General features: G+C 40.8%; 1 protein-coding gene across 1 annotated transcript in view; it reads left to right on the top strand.

Annotated features, from left to right (window-relative positions):
* LOC122561476 (collagen alpha-1(XIV) chain-like) overlaps nucleotides 1–18670 on the top strand; it is a 70319-nt gene extending 51649 nt beyond the window's left edge. Inside the window, exons 20-27 of the mRNA XM_043713221.1 lie at nucleotides 150–287; nucleotides 3281–3298; nucleotides 4487–4513; nucleotides 6356–6439; nucleotides 13099–13179; nucleotides 15210–15236; nucleotides 16762–16825; nucleotides 18423–18670. Of these exons, the coding sequence (XP_043569156.1) occupies nucleotides 150–287; nucleotides 3281–3298; nucleotides 4487–4513; nucleotides 6356–6439; nucleotides 13099–13179; nucleotides 15210–15236; nucleotides 16762–16825; nucleotides 18423–18670 (687 nt within the window). The remainder of the gene's footprint in view (nucleotides 1–149; nucleotides 288–3280; nucleotides 3299–4486; nucleotides 4514–6355; nucleotides 6440–13098; nucleotides 13180–15209; nucleotides 15237–16761; nucleotides 16826–18422) is intronic.
* The last annotated feature ends 1862 nt before the right edge of the window (nucleotides 18671–20532 follow it).

Raw genomic sequence — 20532 nt, 5'->3', positions numbered from 1 at the left:
TGGTTTAGTACAGAAAGCTTATCCATAAAACTACTGTGAGTTCCTTACAAAAACAATCTGATATTACCCATCAGAGCATTTGTTTCCCTTCTATTGTTTTTTTGTTTGGGTTGCTGTGCTTTATATCTGATAATTTATGTGTCTTCTAGTATCCTATACAAGGTGGATCTGAAACCAGGTCCAACATAGATAATCAGCAAACAGAATCTATAATATCCAAAGCCTCCAAGCATGAAGTTGAAGATGTCAGAAAGCCTGAAGGTCCCTGTGCATCACACTGCTTGAAGGTGAGCTTCTGAACAATATGATGCTAAATGACAATTCAGTCAGTTCTCCATCACAGGAGTAGAATTCATCATCAGCTGGGGAGTAAAATAGGTGGTTGTGGGTCTGCTGACAGTTTCCATACAATGTTCACTTTCACTTCCACTATTTCACTGAGACGGAGTGCATAAGGGATGTCCTGCCCACTGTCTCCTCCATCAATGTGTAGCTGAATTTTGCTTGCACTCTTACTAGATGGCTCTAGACAAATTGTTCACGACACAGTGAAGGGTACAATACAAAATGCCAACCTTCCCAACACTGCATTATCCAGGAACATATTCACCAGGGGCATTTCTCTGAGTGAACCACATCACTGAGGCATCAAGCAAAATATTTTATTTTCAGTTTATTCTAGAATTTTAATTAGTTATAACCTTTGTAATAAAAATGGAGAAAAAGAATGTTTGACTGGACAAGGTGGTTGAGGTGGGGAGGAATATAATCAACAGACTGAGGTCTTCTACCGCAAAATAGCCATGGACTATGTGAGCAAAGAAAGCCTTTGCACTTAGCTCAAAGTATCTTTATTGGATGAATATCATCTCCTTTTTAAATACATTGAAGAATACAACATTTGATTTGACATAGTTCTACTTCCAATAAGGAGGTGCTGATACTGGGATTTTGGGTGCTGCAATCATTGGTCATTGTGGCCCTTCAATTATTCATTTTACTTTCATTAATTTTAATGAATTGATTTTCTTTCAACAGCATGCTGAAGCATATACATGAACTTCTGACCTGCACATCCCGTCACAAACCTTAGTGTGCAAATCTAAAGAAGTTCCACTGAAGAAGTGTTTAAGGCTGAGGAATAAATTACATTGTTGTAACTTGATTGAGTTTTTGAGGAAGTGACAAAGAAGATTGATGAAGGCAGAGCAGTGGATGTGGTTTACATGGACTTTAGTAAGGCATTTAACAAGGTTCTGCATGGTTAGCAAAGCTAGATCACATGGAATACAGGGAGAGCTGGCCATTTAGATACAGAACTGGCTTGAAGGCAGGAGATAAAGGGCGGTGGTGGAGGGTTGATTTTCAGTCTGGAGGCCTGTGACCAGTAGTGTGCCACAAGGATCAGTGCTGGGTCCATTACTTTTTGTTATTTGTATCAATGATTTGGTTGTGAATAAAGGAGGTTAGTTAATAAGTTTGCAGATGATACCAAAATTGGTAGTGTACTAGAGAACCAAGAAGATTATCTCATTGTACAATGGGATATTGATCAGATGGGCCAATGGTTCAAGGAGTTTAATTTAGATAAATGTGAGGTGCTGCATTTTAGTAGGTCAAGTCAGGGTAGGACATATACACTTAATGGTGAGGTCCAAGGGAGTGTTGCCGAACAAAGAGATCTTAGAGTGCAGGTTCATAGTTCCTTGAAAGTGGAGTCACAGGTAGACAGGATAGTGAAGAAGCATTTGGTACTCTTGCCTTTGTTGGTCAGTGTATTATGTATAGGAGTTGGGAGGTCATATTGTGGCTGTACAGGACATCAGTTAGACCACTTTTTGAATACTGTGTGCGATTCTGGTCTCACAGCAATAGGAAAGATGTTATGAAATTTGAAAGGGTTCAGCAAAGATTTACAAGGACATTGCCAGGGTTGGAGCTATAGGGATCCAAAGGGAGAAACTGAATAGGCTGAGGCTATTTTCCCTGGAGCATTGGAGGTTGGGGAGGGCGGGTGACAAAACAGATGTTTACAAAATCATGAGGGTTTGGATAGGGTGAAAAGCCAAGATCTTTTCCCCATCATAGGAAAGTCCAAACTTAGCAGGCATTTGTTTAAGGTGAGAGGGGAAAGATTTAAAAGGAACTGAAGGGGCAGCTTTTTCACGCAGAGGGTGGTGCGTGTATGGAATGAGCTGCCAGAGGAACAGGTGAAGGTTGGTACAATTGCAACATTTAAAAGGCATTTGGGTGAGTAAGTGAATAGGAAGGGTTTAGAGGGATATTGACTAAATGGTCTGTTTCCATACTATACAAATCTATGCCTCATGGAGAAGAAAGGTTTATCCTGGTTTGATTTGGCGACACTCAGTGCAGATAATGAGAGGCAATGCACTTCCTTTCCTTCAGATGAATAGGTTTCACTTTTAGAAGCATTCAAACATTGTCAAAGTCAAACAGAAAAACAGCTATCAAACACGGGGTGGCATGCTGGCTCAGTGGTTAGCACTGCTGCCTCACAGTAGCAGGGACCTGGGTTCGATTCCAGCCTCGGGTGATTGTCTGTCTGTGTGGAGTTTGCAAATTCACCCCGTGTCTGCGTGGGTTTCCTCCGGGTGCTCTGGTTTCCCCCCACAGTCCAAAGATATGCAGGTTGGATGAATTGGCCATGTTAAATTGCCCCTAGTGTTCGGGGATGTGTAGGTTAGGTGCATTGGTCTGAGGTAAATGTAGGATGGGGGAATGGATCTGGGTGGGTTACACTTCGGAGGGTCGGTGTGGACTTGTTGAGCCAAAGGGCCTGTTTCGACATTGTAGGGATTCTATATGGTAGAAACAAAATCAGAAATTACAGGAAAAGCTCAGCAGTTCTGGCAGTATCAATGGAGAGAAAGCAAAATTAATGTTTCAAGTCCACTGACCTTTCTGCAGAACAGTTCTGTTTTTCTGAACAATTTATATTTTTATTTCTGATTTCCAGTATCTTTAGTTTCCATAGAATATGTTAGGTCAAGTCCTTTCAGAAAAAATCAGAAATTACAGGAAAAGCTCAGCAGTTCTGGCAGTATCAATGGAGAGAAAGCAAAATTAATGTTTCAAGTCCACTGACCTTTTTGCAGAACAGTTCTGTTTTTCTGAACAATTTATATTTTTATTTCTGATTTCCAGTATCCACCGTTCTTTAGTTTCCATAGAATATGTTAGGTCAAGTCCTTTCAGAAAGTAAATCTATTTTAAGATTTCAAAACAACTAACTGTTTCTTATATTTTATGTTTGCAGGGTCAGAAGGGAGAACAGGTAATAGTATTTGCATATTTATTTTGTGTCTTGTATATTTTCTAATCTGAAATATATTACTATTTCTTTAACATTGTAGCAACTTAGCAGACAAACTGGTAATATAATTTTGATGAATTTTTCTGTTCTATGTTTTAAAGTAATTGCATTTACTTCCATGACAACACCGATCAATGCTTTGCATACTCTAGATTTTCCAGCTTATGGAATTCTCTGGATCAGTTTTCATTGTTGACAGCCAACCTGCTTGATATTTTTCCTTTTCTATCCGTCTTTCACTCTTGAATCTTTCCTCACTTTATTTCATTAACCTACTACCTGTAGTCCTTCAGCTTTAAGCTCCCCCAGCCCTGCTGCCTCAGTCAGTACAAGCAGTTCATCCTCCTGGTATTTAGTAAGTCCTGATTCTGCAGCTGCCTCAAAAGCAATAAATCAGACAAATCAGACCTTAACATTAGCAATGAACACTGACCTTCTTTTTAACTTCAATGGGATGTGGCATCACTAGCTGGGCTAGCATTTATTGACTGTTCTTAATTGTCCTTGAAAAGCCAGTGGTGTACTGTCTTCTGGAATTGCTGCTATCTGTGTGGTGTAGATATACTCTCAATGCTGTTAGGAAAGGAGCTCCAAGCACTATTTTGACCCAGTGACACTGAAGGAGCTGCAATATATTTCCAGGTCAGAATACTGCGTGGCGTGGAGGGTAAAATTCAAGTGGTGCTGTTCCTAAGTATCCAGTCCCTTTGTCTCTTTAGGTGATAATGGTTTTGAGTTTGGAAGGTGCTGTCAAAGGAGCCTTGGTGAGTTGTTGCAGTGTATCTTATAGATGGTGTACACTGTGGCTAGTAGTGGAAGGAGTGAATGTTACAGATGCTACATGGGGTGTAGAGGGGAATCGACCAAGCTTCTTTATCCTGCATGGTGTTGAGTTTCTTGCAGTTGGAGACATTCCATTACGCTCCTGACTTGTGCCTCGTAGATAGCGGGCAGATTTTAAGTAACGAGGCACGAGTGTTCTGAACTCAGGCACTAGGTGCATTTCACCTGGCATATATAGCACTTAAAGTTGAGTTTTATGCTAACAAGGATATAAGTTTGAATCTGTCACCAGCATGGGCCAGCTTTGTCAAAGACAGTCAAGTAACAAAGAATAATCTCTCTAAATTTTTTGATTCTTAATTTCAGGGTGAAATGGGATCTCCAGGAAAGCCGGTGAGTATCTGTAAAATCTATACTAACTGAATTACAAACATTTACTTTAACTAATGGACTAAAGGCAATTCAAGCAGATCAAGCAGTGAATGTTTTACTCCTGGGTGGGAGAATACAAGACATTCAACTCATTGAGCAGGTAAAACATTGTCCTCTGTAACTAACACTGAACTGTCTGATTCCATTACAATACTCTAAAAATCCCCCTTGAGTCTTAGATTTTTTTATGGAAAGTAATCTGACTGTTATTGCTTATTGTGTCTGCTTTATTTGTTTGCCATTTCTGCTCTGAATATCTTGTGGTACCTGCTAAGTGCAGGACCCACTGGAGAATGGGTCTAGCACCACACACTAGATAATGATCAGAAACAGGAATCCTGGCAGATGTTCCTCCTCCATCTGCCTTCAGGAATCTAAACTGGGAACACTTCAGACTGTATAACCCAGCATCAAAACATGTTATGCATTTAATCACTAGAACCATATGGGACGAGCGTTTAATGTACAGTACCTTGCCATATGTAAAAACTTCAACTCTTTAAGTGAATTGGGAGTGGTGTGTGTCCGAGTGTGAGGATGGTGGGGATGGGGGAGTGTTGCTGACCCATCTGATTTGTGACTGTAAAACCCCATTCTGAGGTTCTAACCTTGGCTCCATGGATAACTCTTGCACCTCTGAGTGAAATGGTTTGGAGATTTGAATATATAATCTCGGCTGACACTCCAGTGCAATACCGAAGGAATGGTGCATTGTCAGCAGTGCTACATTTTGGATGATAAGTTAAATCCAACCCCTCGAATGGATGCAGTGATCACATGCCACTTTCTGAAGAAGTGCAGAGCAGTTTTGCCCAGTATCCTAGGCAACGCTTATCCTTTAGCTGACACTTGGTCATTTATCAGAATGCTGTTTGTGAAACATTGCTGCATCTGTACCATCACGTTTTCTGTATTAAAATGACAACTAAATTGCAAAAAGTACTTAGTTAGCTGTATAAGACTTAGGAAGGTCCTGAGATCATGAAAGACTCTGTAGAAATGCAACTTCGTTATTTCTTAAAGGGGAATAATAAAAGATGGTAACCTGCTAAAGTGATAACTGAGTACAGTAAGGATAGATACATAGTCTTTTTTATATAGAATTCCTACAGTGTGGAAACAGGTCTTTCGGCCCAACAAGTCCACACTGACCCTCTGAACAGCAACCCAACCAGATCCATTTCCTTACATTTATCCCAGACTAATACATCCCTGAACACTATGGGCAATTTAGCATGGCCAATTCGCCTAACCGTCACATCTTTGGACTGTGGGAGGAAACTGGGTCGCCCAGAGGAAACCCACACAGACACACGGAGAACGTGCAAACTCCACACAGACAGTCGCCCAAGGCTGGAATTGAACCTGGGTCCCGGGAGCTGTGAGGCAACACTGCTAACCACTGAGCCACCACGCTGCCCCAGCCTACAGCTCCTCACAACCTGTTTTAAAGCAGTCTGACATTAAGTTGATATATACCCAAATTCGAAAGCACACTGACCCAATCCCTGCAGCTAAGGAGGACATCAACAAACAACAACGAACAGACAATGGTCAACGTGCGACAATGACAAAGTAGCACATCGCACTTGAATCAGAAAGGACTCAGATCTACAACCATCTGATCCAATATCCAATAAGTTATCCACTATGCCACTGGCCCAACGGAGCCAGTTACTTTTCAGTAACTTCTCAGTTATTTTTGGATGAATGGTATTGTCCATTGTTGTTTACACTTTAATCAGTGTTAACAGTGAGTGGACAGATCACTCTATTCACATGCTGCATTCTTATATATTTCAGGGTCAACTAGGTTTCACAGGTTTACAAACAAGTGGAGGATATGATTCATTTGCATTCGCTGATAAGGGAGAAAAAGGAGAACGGGTAAGCCCTTTAATGAACTCATTTACATTCAGTTGCTGAATGTATTTGAACAGAAAGCTGACGTACTACCTCAGGTGAAAGAAAATAACCCATACACAATGGATGATGGATGTTAATTCTGTGAAGAAGTTGACATTATTCTACAGGCAAGGTTAAGAGGAGATTTAAATGAAGTGATCCAAATCATGAAGCAATTTAATAAAATAAATAAGAAGCTGCTTTGCACAAGTTGGTAGCCAGAGAACAAAGATTGAAGATAATTGGCAATGCTGTCACTGGGGACATGACGACAACAGATTACTGTATAGCGAACTGATCTGGAATGCACTACATGAAAGGGTAATGGAAATAGATTCAATAACAGCTTTCAAAAGGAAGTTGAACAAATACTCAAAAAGTGTTATGGGGATGCAGTAGAGAAGTGGGACTAATTGGATAGCTGCACTGTAGACAGGCCAAATAACTTGCTAGCTGATTCTATATCAATTTGTACATTAAGGGGTTTGGTTAGTTCAGAAGGCTGCGTGACTGGTGAGTGATGCCAGTAAAACAAATTCAATTCCACAGTGGTGATATTACCATGAAGGACTCTCATTCTCAACTGTTCCCCTTGCCTTAAGTTAAAGTCATCACCAGTCATCTCTATCATATCAGAGAGCAGGCATTTGGTCTGGTAGGATGATGATGACTTTAGCTTGCAAATCCATTGGTCATTAGTTCCCAAACAGATCATGAGTCCATTTAGATTTACTTTGTGAGGGTTGCTCCAGTAAAAAGCATTTCCTTTGTGTGAAAGTGTTTTGCTTTGATGGAGAAATGGAAAGCATGTTAGTTACCTCAAGGTGATAACTTGTAACATCACTGAGCAGTGAATTTGGATGCAATTTACATCAACCATTTGTTTAGAAATGGGTAGCCGATTTGGTTTTCTGGGAGGATTAAATCAAACAAATGAAGGATGTTTCCTCATTCAAACCTTTTCCTTTAACTAGACTGAGTAAGAATATGATTAAAAATTCCAGGTGTACAATGGGAGCACAAACTGTGAATTGATTCCAGATGCCAAATCTTGCTCAATAACAGATAGATGGGAGTTCATGAGTGCTAGCACTTTGGCAGGAGCTGTGGTCATGTAAGGTGCTATCTCATCATCCTGGTTTTGGAAAGATGTATTAAACTGAAAAGGGTGCAAAAATAGATTTATGAGGATGTTACTGAGACTTGAGAGTTTGAGTTATAAGGAGTGGCTGGATAGGCTGGGACAATTTCCCTGGAGGGTAGGAGGCTGAGGGGTGACCTCATAGAGATTTACAAAATCATGAGGTGTATAGATAAGTTGAATGGCCAAGGTCTTTTCCACATGGTAGGGGAGTCCAAAACTAGTGGGCCTAGGTTTAAGGTGAGACGGAAAAGATTTAAAAGGAATCTGAGGGGCAACTTTTTCACACAGAGGTTGTTGCATATATGGAATCAGTTGCCAGAGGAAGTGGTGGAGGCAGGTACAATTACAACATTTAAAAGAAATGTACGTGACTAGGAAAGCTTTAGCGGGATATGGGCCAAACTGGTCCATGCTGTAAGACTTTATGACTCTATGACTCTAAATAAAATTTCTTCAATTTTTATAAATGAGAAAACATAAGTTATTATTTTCCATAAATCATTCTGCTCTTGTTAACATATGTGTGAGATGTCACAGTATTTTCCAGTCCACAATACTGCAAGATGTTAGATTGTAATCAAAATTGTCAGGATACAGAGTGGATGGTGTTATACTGTTCACATCTGCAGTGGCTCCTCCATCATCTGTCATGTTCCTGGACATGAATCATAAAGTTGCTGGATCATCTTCTCTCCATTCTAGTTCCAATCTGCTTCTCTATTCCAAATATCATCTTTGTCTGATGAATCAGACTAATCGACTCTACCTCAATATGCTTGAATAATGGAGGGTTACTTCCTCAGTCAGTGAGATTAAAAAAAAGAGATGTTACTGATTTGTCTGCATTGAAAGTTCCAAGGAAACATTCTCCACTGTGCTGAAATTGAGATTTGTGGCACTGGCATAAACCCTCTTCACTCCAGCACTGAGACATAAAATGTCTCACATCACTGTCTTCCCTTAATGTTTGAGGTTTGCTGATTGTTTGAGATAGAAATTCAATACTGTATTAATTTGCCTCCTCGCTTAGTGTAGTCATGGGACCCCCACCCACAGAAGAATGTTTTTTAAGGTTACAAAGGGATTTTGATCAAATGGGTCAATGGGCTGAAAAATGACAGATGGAGTCATTTGAGGTATTACATTTTCAATTAACAAACATGGTTAAGACTTATACAATTAAAGGTAGGGCCTTCAGAAGTGTTGTAGAGCAGACGGATCTAGGGATTTAGACACATAATTCTTTGAAGTTTTGCATCACATATAGAAACAGTGGTTAAAAAGGTATTCAGCACACTTGCCTTTATTGCTCAGTCCTTAGAGTATAGGAGTTGGGAAGTCATGTTGAGGTTGTACAGGACATTGATGAAGCCTCTGCTGGAGTACTGTGTGCATTTCTGGTCACCCCAATTTAGGAAGGATATTATTGAGCTGGAGAAGGTTCAGAGGAGATTTACCAGAATGTTGCCTGGTATGGAAGATTTGAGTTGTAAAGCAAGGCTGGATAGGCTTTTCACTGGAGCATTGGAGGTTGAGAGATGACCTTATAAAAGTTTATAAAATCATGAGGGACATGAGTCGGGTTAATGGTGGTTGTCGTTTCCCTAGGATGGGGGATTTCAAGACTAGGGGGCACATTTTTAAGGTGAGAGGAGAAATCTTTTAAAAAGACACGAGGAGCAATATTTTTACACAGAGGATGGTTCACATGGAATGAACCAGAGAAAGTGGTGAATGTGGGCATAACTACAACATTTAAAAAACATTTGGATAAGAACATATATAGAAAAGATTTGGAGGGATGTGGGTCAGAAGCAAGCAGGTGGGATTAGTTCAGTTTGGGGTTATGTTCAGCACGGTCTAGTTGGATCAAAGGATTTGACTCTCCGACTCTCCGATTATGAGACCGTGGGCTTCCATCTTTCAGCCAGTTCAATAAATAAAAGTGTAAGCTCGACTGTTGTCATAAGAGATGTACAGCACAGAAATAGACCGTTCGGTCCAACTCACGCATGCCAACCAGATATCCTAACCTAATCTAGTCTCATTTGCCAGTATTTGGCCCACATCCCTCTAAACCCTTCCTATTCAAATACTCATCCAGGTGCCTTTTAAGTGTTGCAATTGTACCAGCCTCCACCACTTCCTCTGGCACCACCCTCTCCGTGAAAAAGTGGCCACTTAAGTCTCTTTTATATCTTTCACCCTGAACTTATGCCCTCTAGTTCTGGACTCCCCCACCCTAGGGAAAAGACTTTGTCTATTTATCCTAGCCATGCCCTCATGATTTTATAAACCTCTAAAAGATCACCCCTCAGCCTCTGATGCTCCAGAGAAAATAGCCCTAGCCTATTCAACCTCTCCCTAAAGCTCAAATCCTCCAACCCTGGCAACATCGTTGTAAACCTTTTCTGAACTCTTTCAAGTTTCATAGCATCCTTATGATAGGAAGGAGACCAGAACTGCACACAATATTCCAAAATTGGCCCAACCAATGTCCTATACAGTCGCAACTTGACCTCCCAATTCCTATATCATTCCTGATGAAGGGCTTTTGCCCGAAACGTCGATTTTGCCTGTCCTCGGATACTCTCTCCCCCCCCCCCCCCTCCTCTAGCTTATCTCTCCATGTTTCAGGCTCTCTGCCTTTATTCCTGTTGTAGGGCTTTTGCCCGAAACGTCGATTTTGCCTGTCCTCGGATGCTGCCTGAATTGCTGTGCTCTTCCAGCACCACTGATCCAGAATCTGGTTTCCAGCATCTGCAGTCATTGTTTTTACCTCCCAATTCCTATACTCAATGCTATGTCCAGTAAAGGAAAGCATACCAAATGCCACCTTCACTATCCTGCCCAACCTGAGACTCTACTTTCAAGAACTATGAATCTGCACTCCAAGGTCTCTTTGTTCAGCAACATTCCCTAGGATCTTCCCATTAAGTGTATAAGTCCTGCACTGATCTGCTTTTCCAAAATGCAGCACCTTGCATTTGCCTAAACTAATCTCCATCTGCCACACCTCAGCCCATTGACCTATTTGATCGAGATCCCGTTGTAATCTGATGTAAACTTCTTTGCTGTTCACTACACTTCCAATCTTGGTGTCATCTGCAAACTTACGAACTACACCTCCTATGTTCATACCCCAATCATTTATATAAATGATGAAAAGTAGTGGACTCAGCACTGATCCTTGTTAGAGCTCCGCTGGTCACAGGTCTCCAGTCTGTAAAGCAACCCTCCACCACCACCTTCTGTGTTCCACCACCCTCTACCTCTGAGCCAGTTCTGTATCCAAATGATTCGTTCTCCCTGTATTCCATGAGCTCTAACCTTGCTAACCAAGTTCCTATAGGGAATCTTATCGAATGCATTACTAAGCCCATATAGATCATGTCCACCACTCTGCCCTCATCAACTCTTTGTTACTTCTTCAAACAAACTCAATCAAGTTCATGAGACATGATTTCCCACACACAAAGCCATGTTGACTATCCCTAATCAGTCCTTGCCTTTCCAAATACATGTAAATCCTGTCCCTCGGGATTCCCCCCAACAACTTGCCCACCACCAATGTCAGGTTCAATGGTCTATAGTTCCCTGGCTTTTCCTTACCATCTATCTTAAAAGTGGCACCATGTTAGCCAACCTCCAGTCTTCGAGTGCCTCACCTGTGACTATTGATGATACAAATATCTCAGCAAGGGGCCCAGCAATCACTTCCCTATCCTCCCACAAAGGTCTGTGATACACCTGATCAGGTCCTGGGGATTTATCCCCTTTTATGCATTTCAAGACATCCAGCACCATCTCCTCTGTAATCTGGACATTTTTCAAGATGTCATCATCTATTTTCCCACATTCTACATCTTCCATGTCTTTCTCCACAGTAAACACTGTTGCAAAATACTTGTTTAGGAAATCCCCCATCTCCTGTGGCTCCACACACAGGCTGCCTTGCTGATTGTTAAGGGGCCCTATTCTCTTATTTCCCAAGATTACATCAAGCTTTGTACCTTCTCTAGTAGGTACATCCACATACTGAATCAGAACATTTTCTTGTACACACTTGACAAATTCTTCTCCATCTAAACCCTTATCAGTATGGTAGTCCCAGACTATGTTTGGAAAGTTAAAATTCCCTACCGTAACCACCCTATTATTCTTACAAATTCACCTGTGAGCTCATAACATTGATCACTTAATCTCAAACTTTCTTTTCCTCCAAAAAGCTACTGAAGCTAGATAGTCAATGAGAAGTTTCAAAAATGCAATTTGTAGATCTTTGTTAGACAAAAAGCTTAATAGTTGTACAACCATAGCAGGCGGATGGAAGATACAGAAAAGCCATTGATTCGGTGGAACAGGAGTGAAGGGCTGAATAGGTTATAATCCTTCCATCCATTGTCTCCATCTATACGTTCTGCTGCTTGGTAAACAACTAACCGAATCAAAGACCCCCTCCCAGCCCAGTTATACTCTCTTCCACCCTCTTCCATCGGGCAGAAGATATAAAGATTTGAATACATGTATGAACAGATTCAAGAACAGCTTCTTCCCCACTATCATCAGCTTCTTCCCTACTGTCATCAACAGCTTCTTCCCCACTATCATCAGCTTCTTCCCTGCTGTCATCAACAGTTTCTTCCCCACTGTCATCAACAGCTTTTTCCCCACTATCATCAGCTTCTTCCCCGCTGTCATCAGACATTTGATTAGACCTCTCAAATGTTAATGTTTATTCCTCTCTCTCTCTCTCACACACACACACTGCATCTTCTCTGCGGCTGTAACACTGTGTTCTGCGCTGTGTTCTGCTACCCTGATGCACTTCGTATGCTACGATCTGCCTGTAGAGCACACAAAACAACACTTTCCACTGTATCTTGGTACATGGGGTGCCATGGTGGCTCAGTGGTTAGCACTGCTACCTCACAGTGCCGAGGACCTGGGTTTGATTCCAGCCTCGGGCAACTGTCTGTGTGGAGTTTGCACATTTCCCTGTGCCTGCGTGGCTTTCCTCTGGGTGCTCTGGTTTCCGCCCACAATCCAAAGATGTGCAGGTTAGGTGAATTGACCATGCTGAATTACCCATAGTGTTCAGGGATCTGTAGGTTAGGTGAATTTGTCAGGGGAAATGTTAAGAAATAAGGTTGGGGAATGGGACTGGGTGGGATACTCTTCAGAGGGTCAGTCTGGAATTGTTGGGCCAAATGGCCTGTTTCCACACAATAGGGATTCTATAAATGTGACAACAATAAATAAAATTAAATCAAATCTCCTTGATACATGCTCGGTTGCTTGGACTGTGGGCATTGACTTGTCACTTGAGGTTTTCCTGTTTAAAAATAGTCCAAATATTTACGTCAGAGTTTTGAGCAGTCAGCAAGCTGTTTTATAGAATTTGAAAATTCTTTATTCAGTGCTGTGTGTCCGGGAAATTTTATTTCAAATGGTTGGAAATTATTTGTGAAGATTGTACTGATTTGAACACACACAGGGCCTGCCAGGGAAAGACGGAATTCCAGGTCTCCCAGGTCGTCCTGGACGCACTGGCTCACCTGGTTCAACTGGACCGAGGGTAAGGAACTCAAGTCAAACACAAACTACCCTTCCTGTCTTTCATGTTCCTTCCAGAAACATTGAGCGTTCAAATTTTGAATCTGATTATTAGATGAGAAAAAAGCACCATTAATGTTGCATTGATAAACAGCTTTAAAATAGAGATGGATGGATATTTGGTTAAATGCAAGATTGAAAAGTGTTGTAAGGATAAGTACAGAAAGAAAAAATTCAGTAATGAGAGGACTGGAAAGGTCCCTGATTTGTTGGGGTCAATTACAAACTGACAGAGGGGGTGTGTATGCAACAAACTGGACTTAACAAGTCTATTATCAGGAATGAGACAAGCTAAAGAGTCCAAAACCTCACCTCTATCTCCTGAAACCGAATAGTCTCAGAAACTCATCTCACACAACAGACAATTGGACACTGGGCCTCCTGCACAGATTTGATTATGCAAACCATGTTCCCACATGAGCTGTAGTCTCAAAGCAAAGTTAGACAATAACTGGATAAAATATGCAACAGGCAGGCTCTGACTGCTTATTTTTAGTCAAGAGTGAATTAATCTCCTGTTCTGAAGGAATCACTGCAAGTAACTGGAAAGAAAAAGGCCGAAAAGCTTTGTAAGGTTTTGTATTTTGTCAGGTGGCAAGGGGCAGCAGAACACCTCCTGCTGTGGACCTAAACTGACTAATTCTTAGCATCACCCATATCCACCCCTCCACTCCCAACCTCCCATCACAATTCCCTCCTTAATAGTCCTTTGGGTTTACTTGCACCAAATGGACTGCAGCAGTTCAAGATAGCAGCTCATCACTACCTTCCCAAGGGCAACTGGGGATAGGCAATAAACTGGACTAGCCAGTGACATCTCAGGAGTGAATAAACAACATTGCGACATCACCCTGAGGAGCCCCACTCAGTCTGGCTTAGGGCTCTTCATCCTGTTACAGCAATATTTCTCCTTTCAGAAGACCTATCTGAGGGTCACTGATGGCTTCCTGATCCCTCAGCATTGGAGCTTCTCCTCTCAGGACCTTCCTGAGGGCTGCTACTGGTCCAAGTTGCTGCCTATGGTGCTTGCGATTGGTTATGGATGCTCAACAGTTCCTCAGCTAAATGAGGCTGAGGCTGTCATTTCTGTAGTTGGAACTGGCATGGACTGGCACAGAATGGCACACAGATTTTCCACTCCTCTGACTTATACCTTAATGTTTGCCTTGAGTCCAATTCCCTCCTCCAGTGTGGGATGTATAAATATGGATCCCAGAGTCTGGGAGGGAACTGGAAGAAATTATGCAATACCCTTTTCTCAGAGCGTTAATTTGACTGTGTGACCCATGTTACAGGAGATCATGTATGGAAATGACTTGAATGATCTCACTCACATTTCTGATATTCTTCTACCTCTCTATTATTCTTTTATGATCTGAAGGATCTTCTATTTGCATTATTTAAAATAATAAGATGTTTTAACTGAAGTTAAATCCTTATAATATAGAATTAATAAAATATGGAAATATTCGCCAGCTCAGTGATTTTGAATCATGGGGAAGTAGTTACACATGTCTGAGTCATTTAACCAATTTAACTGTTCCCCCACAAAATAACATAACAATTTTGTTCCAGTTGTTAAACAACAGAAATTGAAAAGGAGAACTGTACTCAGTGAATGAAAATAGAATTTTTAATATTTTAGCAGAATCTAATTAAAACAGATTAAAATTGATTAACACACTTTTTGTTAGTCATAGTCTATTGAAGTGAAATCAGACCGGACAATTTCGAGAGATGGATATTTATTTAAAATAAATAAATAAATAACTTCAACAGAAGAGCAGATATAGAAAATTATTATGAAATAGTGTTGTGTTTTTTGAATAATATCTCAAATAGCACAATTTAAATACATGCTTGATTTAATTATCAAATTAAATCTATTAGTTTTTTTTTCTTTTTTCTTAATATCATTATAAACACGGACAGTTCAGAGGAACCAGCTCAGAAAGTAGTAATAAGATGCTGTATTGTTTTCTTGTGTTATAGGGTCACCAAGGAATACAAGGAGATAGAGTAAGTAACTAAGCAAAATCTAATTTCGTCTGTACAGATACTTATGTGATGTTATTTTAATTTATTTCTGAAATCAAACACAGGTTATCAACTAATAAACCTCTAGCACTGATATGTATAATCATCAGAGGCAGCACAGTGGCTTGTACTGCTGCCTCATAGTGCCAAGAATCCAGGCTCGATACCACCTTTGGGTGATTGTTTGTGTGGAGTTTGCACATTCTAGCCTTGGCTGCGTGGGTTTCCATTGAGTTTCCTCACAGCACAAAGATATGCAGGTTAGGTGGATTGGCTATGCTTAATTGCTGAGTAATGGGGCTGGGATGGGGGGGGAGGTTGAAGGTGGGATGCTCTGTGGATGAGTAGTGTAGACTTGATTGGCCAAATGGCCTCTTTTTGCATTACAGTGATTCTATTCTAGTGATTCTAGTGTTTCATAGGTGAGGCCGTGCAGTAAGTGTGAAGGTTTCTGGGGTCTGAATGACTCTGAGCCCCAATTTTTTTCTCCTTCAATATGAATGCTGGGAGGGACACCAAGGCAGCTACCGAGGAGTTGAAAAATATAGTAGTGAGAATCAGAAAATATGGGGATCCCATTTGACCGAGGCTTGAAAAGTATTTGAAAAATCAGAAAAAAATTTTGAGACTTTCTAGGGATGAGAAAGAGGAGCCCTGTATTACACCCATTTTCACTATAACTGAATTGGGTTTGGTCACTTGAGGGCTATTAAAGTTAACATTGGTCATTGGGAGAATAGTTTTGGTTGTTGGGGCCTGCCCATGTGTGGTGGAAGGACAAAGGAGTTCTCAATGCCCTTAACTACTGAGGTCTCCCACTGAATTTACTCAACATTTAGTAAACGTATAGCACATGACAGACTGACAAAAGCAGAATAATGGTATTTAGGCATAAGCATCATTACCAAACTGCTTGTTTACTTGACAATTTCTCATATCCCTAATTAGATTCCCAATATTGAATCAAATGGAGCCGCTAGATTTAGCACCTGCTGTAAATGAGGATTTCCCCATGAAAATTGAACTTTATCAATGTTTAGAGATTGATTGATCAAAGGGCATTGAGGAATATTTGAACACAATGCACCAGAGAGTGACAGAGTGATTTGAAATCATCGATAAAAATTGCAAATTCTGCAAATCTGAAGCACAAAAGACAAAATGCTGCAACTGCATTCCAGGTCATTCAAAGTCTAAAGGAGATCCAAATGCAGATTTAAATTGGGATCCTGCATAAGGGGGGATGCTATCTGCCTTGAATTCCAATGAAGAAAACCACCCAATCTGTTCGGTAGACTTTTCTCTGTGTCATTAATTGACACTACAATGTACAGTATTACTATTACATTGGTGTTATCATAAGAGATGAATTAAAGAGAAGGATTTCTTATCAGTTTGTCCTCCTGCCTACCCTCGGCTTCCTTCTATGATAATGTTCAGGGATTCATTATTGCTCCCACAATTTTCTTCAGCATTTTCTTTAACCTGTGAACTTTCTTTCTCCTAGGGGCTCCCTGGATTTAAAGGACCTCCAGGTCCTAAAGGTGACAGAGTAAGTATTATAGTAACTGGTGAGCTAGTGGAAAAAAGTGAATAACTTGGAGAAGTTGTAGAGAATGGGCCAATGGGCTGAGAAGTGGCAGATGGAGTTTAATTTAGATAAATGCAAGGTGCTGCATTTTGGGAAAGCAAATCTTAGCTGGACTTGTACACTTAATGGTAAGGTCCTAGGGAGTGTTGCTGAACAAAGAGACCTTGGAGTGCAGGAGTCGCAGGTAGATAGGATAATGAAGAAGGCTTTTGGTATGCATTCCTTTATTGGTCAGAGTATTGAGTATAGGAGTTGGGATGTCATGTTGCTGCTGTACAGGACTTTTGGAATATTGCGTGCAATTCTGGTCTCTTTCCTATCGGAAAGATGTTGTAAACTTGAAAGGGTTGAGAAAAGATTGACAGGGATGTTGCCAGGGTTGGAGGATTTGAGCTCTAGGAAGAGGCTGAATAGGCTAGGGCTGTTTTCCCTAGAACATCAGAGGCTGAGGGATGACCTTATAGAGGTTTATAAAATTATGAGGGCCATGAATAGGATAAATAGACAAGGTATTTTCCCTGGGGTGGGGGAGTCCAGAACTAGAGGGCATAGGTTTAGGGTGAGAGGGGAAAAATATAAAAGAGACCTAAGGGGCAACCTTTTCATACAAAGGGTGTTATGATTATGGAATGAGCTGCCAGAGGAAGTGATGGAGGCTAGTACAATTGCAACATTTAGAAGACATCTGGATGGGTATATGAATAGGAAGGGTTTGGAGGGATATGGGCCGGGTGTTGGCAGCTGGGACTAGATTGGGTTGGGATATCTCATCGGCATGGACAAGTTGGACTGGAGGGTCTGTTTCCATGCTGTACATCTCTATGACTCTATGACTGTAAGTCAGTCCCTTTGAGGATTATGATAACAAGGAACTACTTCTACTACAGACATATTGGTAACCAGAGAGTGCAAATTTAAGACAAAATAACATAGAGATGGCATAAGGAAATGTATATTTTCAATATGTTGTTATGATTTGGAATGCATCACCTGGCAGGGAGTTGGAAGCAGATTCACTTAAAGTTCAAAAGAGAATTAGATAAATGTGGGAGAGGGAAAACAGTTACAAAAATAGGAGAAAGGGTAGTCACTTCAAAGGCACAGACACATTGAACCAAATGGCTTCCTTCTGTGGTGTATGAATCAGGAGTAAATTAGGCTGCTGTTATTGCTTATTTAATATGTTCTATTTGTTTGGGTGCCATGGCACAAAGCAACAAGGCAGATATTAAGACAAACTAGACCTGTCTGGAATTCTACAACCACCCCACTAAAGGCTGTGGATGCTGACAATTCTTTTAATCTTTCACAATTTGTGAGCACCTCTGCAAGACCAGTATTTTTTGTCCATCCCTAATTGCCCTGGAGAAAGTGGTAGTGAGCTGCCTTCTTGAATCACTGCAGTCCATGTAAAGTAAATACACTCAGTGCTGTCGCAGTGTAAATTCAGAGTTTTTCACCTAGTGATAGTGACAGAATGGTAATGAAATTACAAAACATGACCTGCATAGCACGGACAGGAACTTTAGCTGGTATAGTTCCCATATGTCTGCTGTCTTTGTTCTTCTGAATGGTAGATATTGTAGATTTGGAAGTTGCTTTGAAAGAGGCTGAACAAGTTATTGCAGCAGACCTTCTACATTGTACATGGAACCAAAGCGTGCATGTGACCTTAAAATGCCTCCAAGCAGAAGGGCTCAACTTTAACACCGAGTGTGAATTTGTTGAGAAAGCTGTACAATTCTTGGGACACATCGTTGACAGTGAAGTTATCATGGTGAACCTCAAGAAGACTCAGAACCCTCCTGAGAGAAGCAAAATTTGAGTTATATCTATTTTAAATGGGCCATTCCTGATTTTTAAACAGTAACCCCCAATTCTTGATTCTCCCACAAGAGCAAACATCATCTCCACATCTACCTGTCAACTCCCATCAGGATCTTATACGTTTCAACCTCTTACTCCTCTAACTCCAGTGGATATAAGCTTAACCTATCCAACATTTGCTTAGAAGACACCCTACCCCCACCCCCTCCCCACCCCCATTCTAGTTATTAGGTGGGTAAATCTTCTCTGAACTACCTCCAATGTAGTTACACCTTTTCCTAAATAAGATGACCAATACTGTGTTCAATACCCAAGATGTAGTTCTACCAGTGCCTGCACAATTTACTTTTGTGTTCAAATTTCCTCACATTAAATGATAACATTATATTTGCTTTCCTAATCACATGCTGTACATTCATACTAACCTTTTCTAATTCATGAACAAGGACATCCAGATTCCTTTGCGTCTCAGAGCTCTGCAATCTCTTACTATTTAAATAGTATGTTTCTTTTTATTTTTCCTGCCAAACTGGACACCTGCACATTTTCTCACATTATTTGCCACATTCTATGATTCTATGATGTGGTTATTCTGGATAATTGGCCAGAAGTTGTTCATGCTCCACCCAATTTGCAGCAGTTCTCATGACAAGCTTGTGAGGATGCCCACAATCAGATGGAAATCCAGGCTTGGGGTCAGGACGGTTGGGTTGCTCTTCAAACAAGATACCAACTTCTATATGACACTGCTAAATTATACATTCGCCCGACTCCAATTACTCTTGCACCAACAGAGTTTCTGCTGTTCAGAAAGCTGAGGAATCATTCTACGGAAGAAATTGACTCCACTTTTTTACCTACGGGACAAGACATATATAATAAAGAGCTTTCCTATTGTGTGCAATAGGCCTCATGCCACACTAGGTACTATGGTGCAAGATTGGCATCACATTTAGGATGGGGCAACAGGATCAGGGATCTGTACAGAAATAGTATGGTCATCCAAAACATTGTGACTGCTAAAGGTCATACATTGGTTGCACTGCCTACGAGGTCAGAGCAAGGAACCAAAGCAGCCTTACCTCATTATGAATTAATCACTTGTGATGAACCCAAGAGTGAACTTGACCTCAGACTGTCAGAGAAAGAATCAAAGTCACTGGTCTTCAACCCAGAAAACTATGAGTCCTCCAAATCCAAAGAGAACACATTCTAGGAGAATAATGGAACTTCCAAATGGCTGATTTTGTGAAGTCAGTGATTTATGGATGGATGAGATAATGATAGATGTAATTATATACACAAATGTATGATATTAAAATCTGTGAGGAAAAGTTGTCTTATGGTCTGACAGCATTCAATGCTATAAGCAGCACCCACTTTGATATTATGTGAAGTGTGGGCAGAAAAGCTTAGGATTTCGAAGGAGTGAGATCTGGTCCTCCTCAAAGTCTCTTCTACCAATGTAAGCTGTAATTCTTGCATCAATCTAAGATGCAATAAAGTATTTTCTTTGAACTACAAGACAGTCTTATTGTTAGACCGGAAATTAATTTTCCTCGACTACACTAGACCAAGCAGGTCCTACACTTAAAGAAGATGATGGCAACAATCTTTAAGATGAGCAGTAGCTCATTCAGCAATGAGCTGGCACACCCATACAACAAGCAGCAGAGTTCTTCACCCTGAAGTAAGGAGAGAAACCATTACACAGCTGCTGCACGCGGTTGCACCTCTGTCTCAACGTTATGTCGAAAACATTTCCAGATTTCATTTTTTTTATAAAAGGCAACTAAATCCAGTCTTTACATATTGTCAGCTATTCCTTTGTCTTCACCTGATCTCTTTGTCTTTACAAAG

This window comes from Chiloscyllium plagiosum, chromosome 23 (genome assembly GCF_004010195.1).
Source record: "Chiloscyllium plagiosum isolate BGI_BamShark_2017 chromosome 23, ASM401019v2, whole genome shotgun sequence".
Classification (NCBI taxonomy): Eukaryota; Metazoa; Chordata; class Chondrichthyes; order Orectolobiformes; family Hemiscylliidae; genus Chiloscyllium; species Chiloscyllium plagiosum.
The sequence above is the reverse complement of the archived record's forward strand: the minus strand, read 5'-3'. Positions and strand labels throughout refer to the sequence as shown.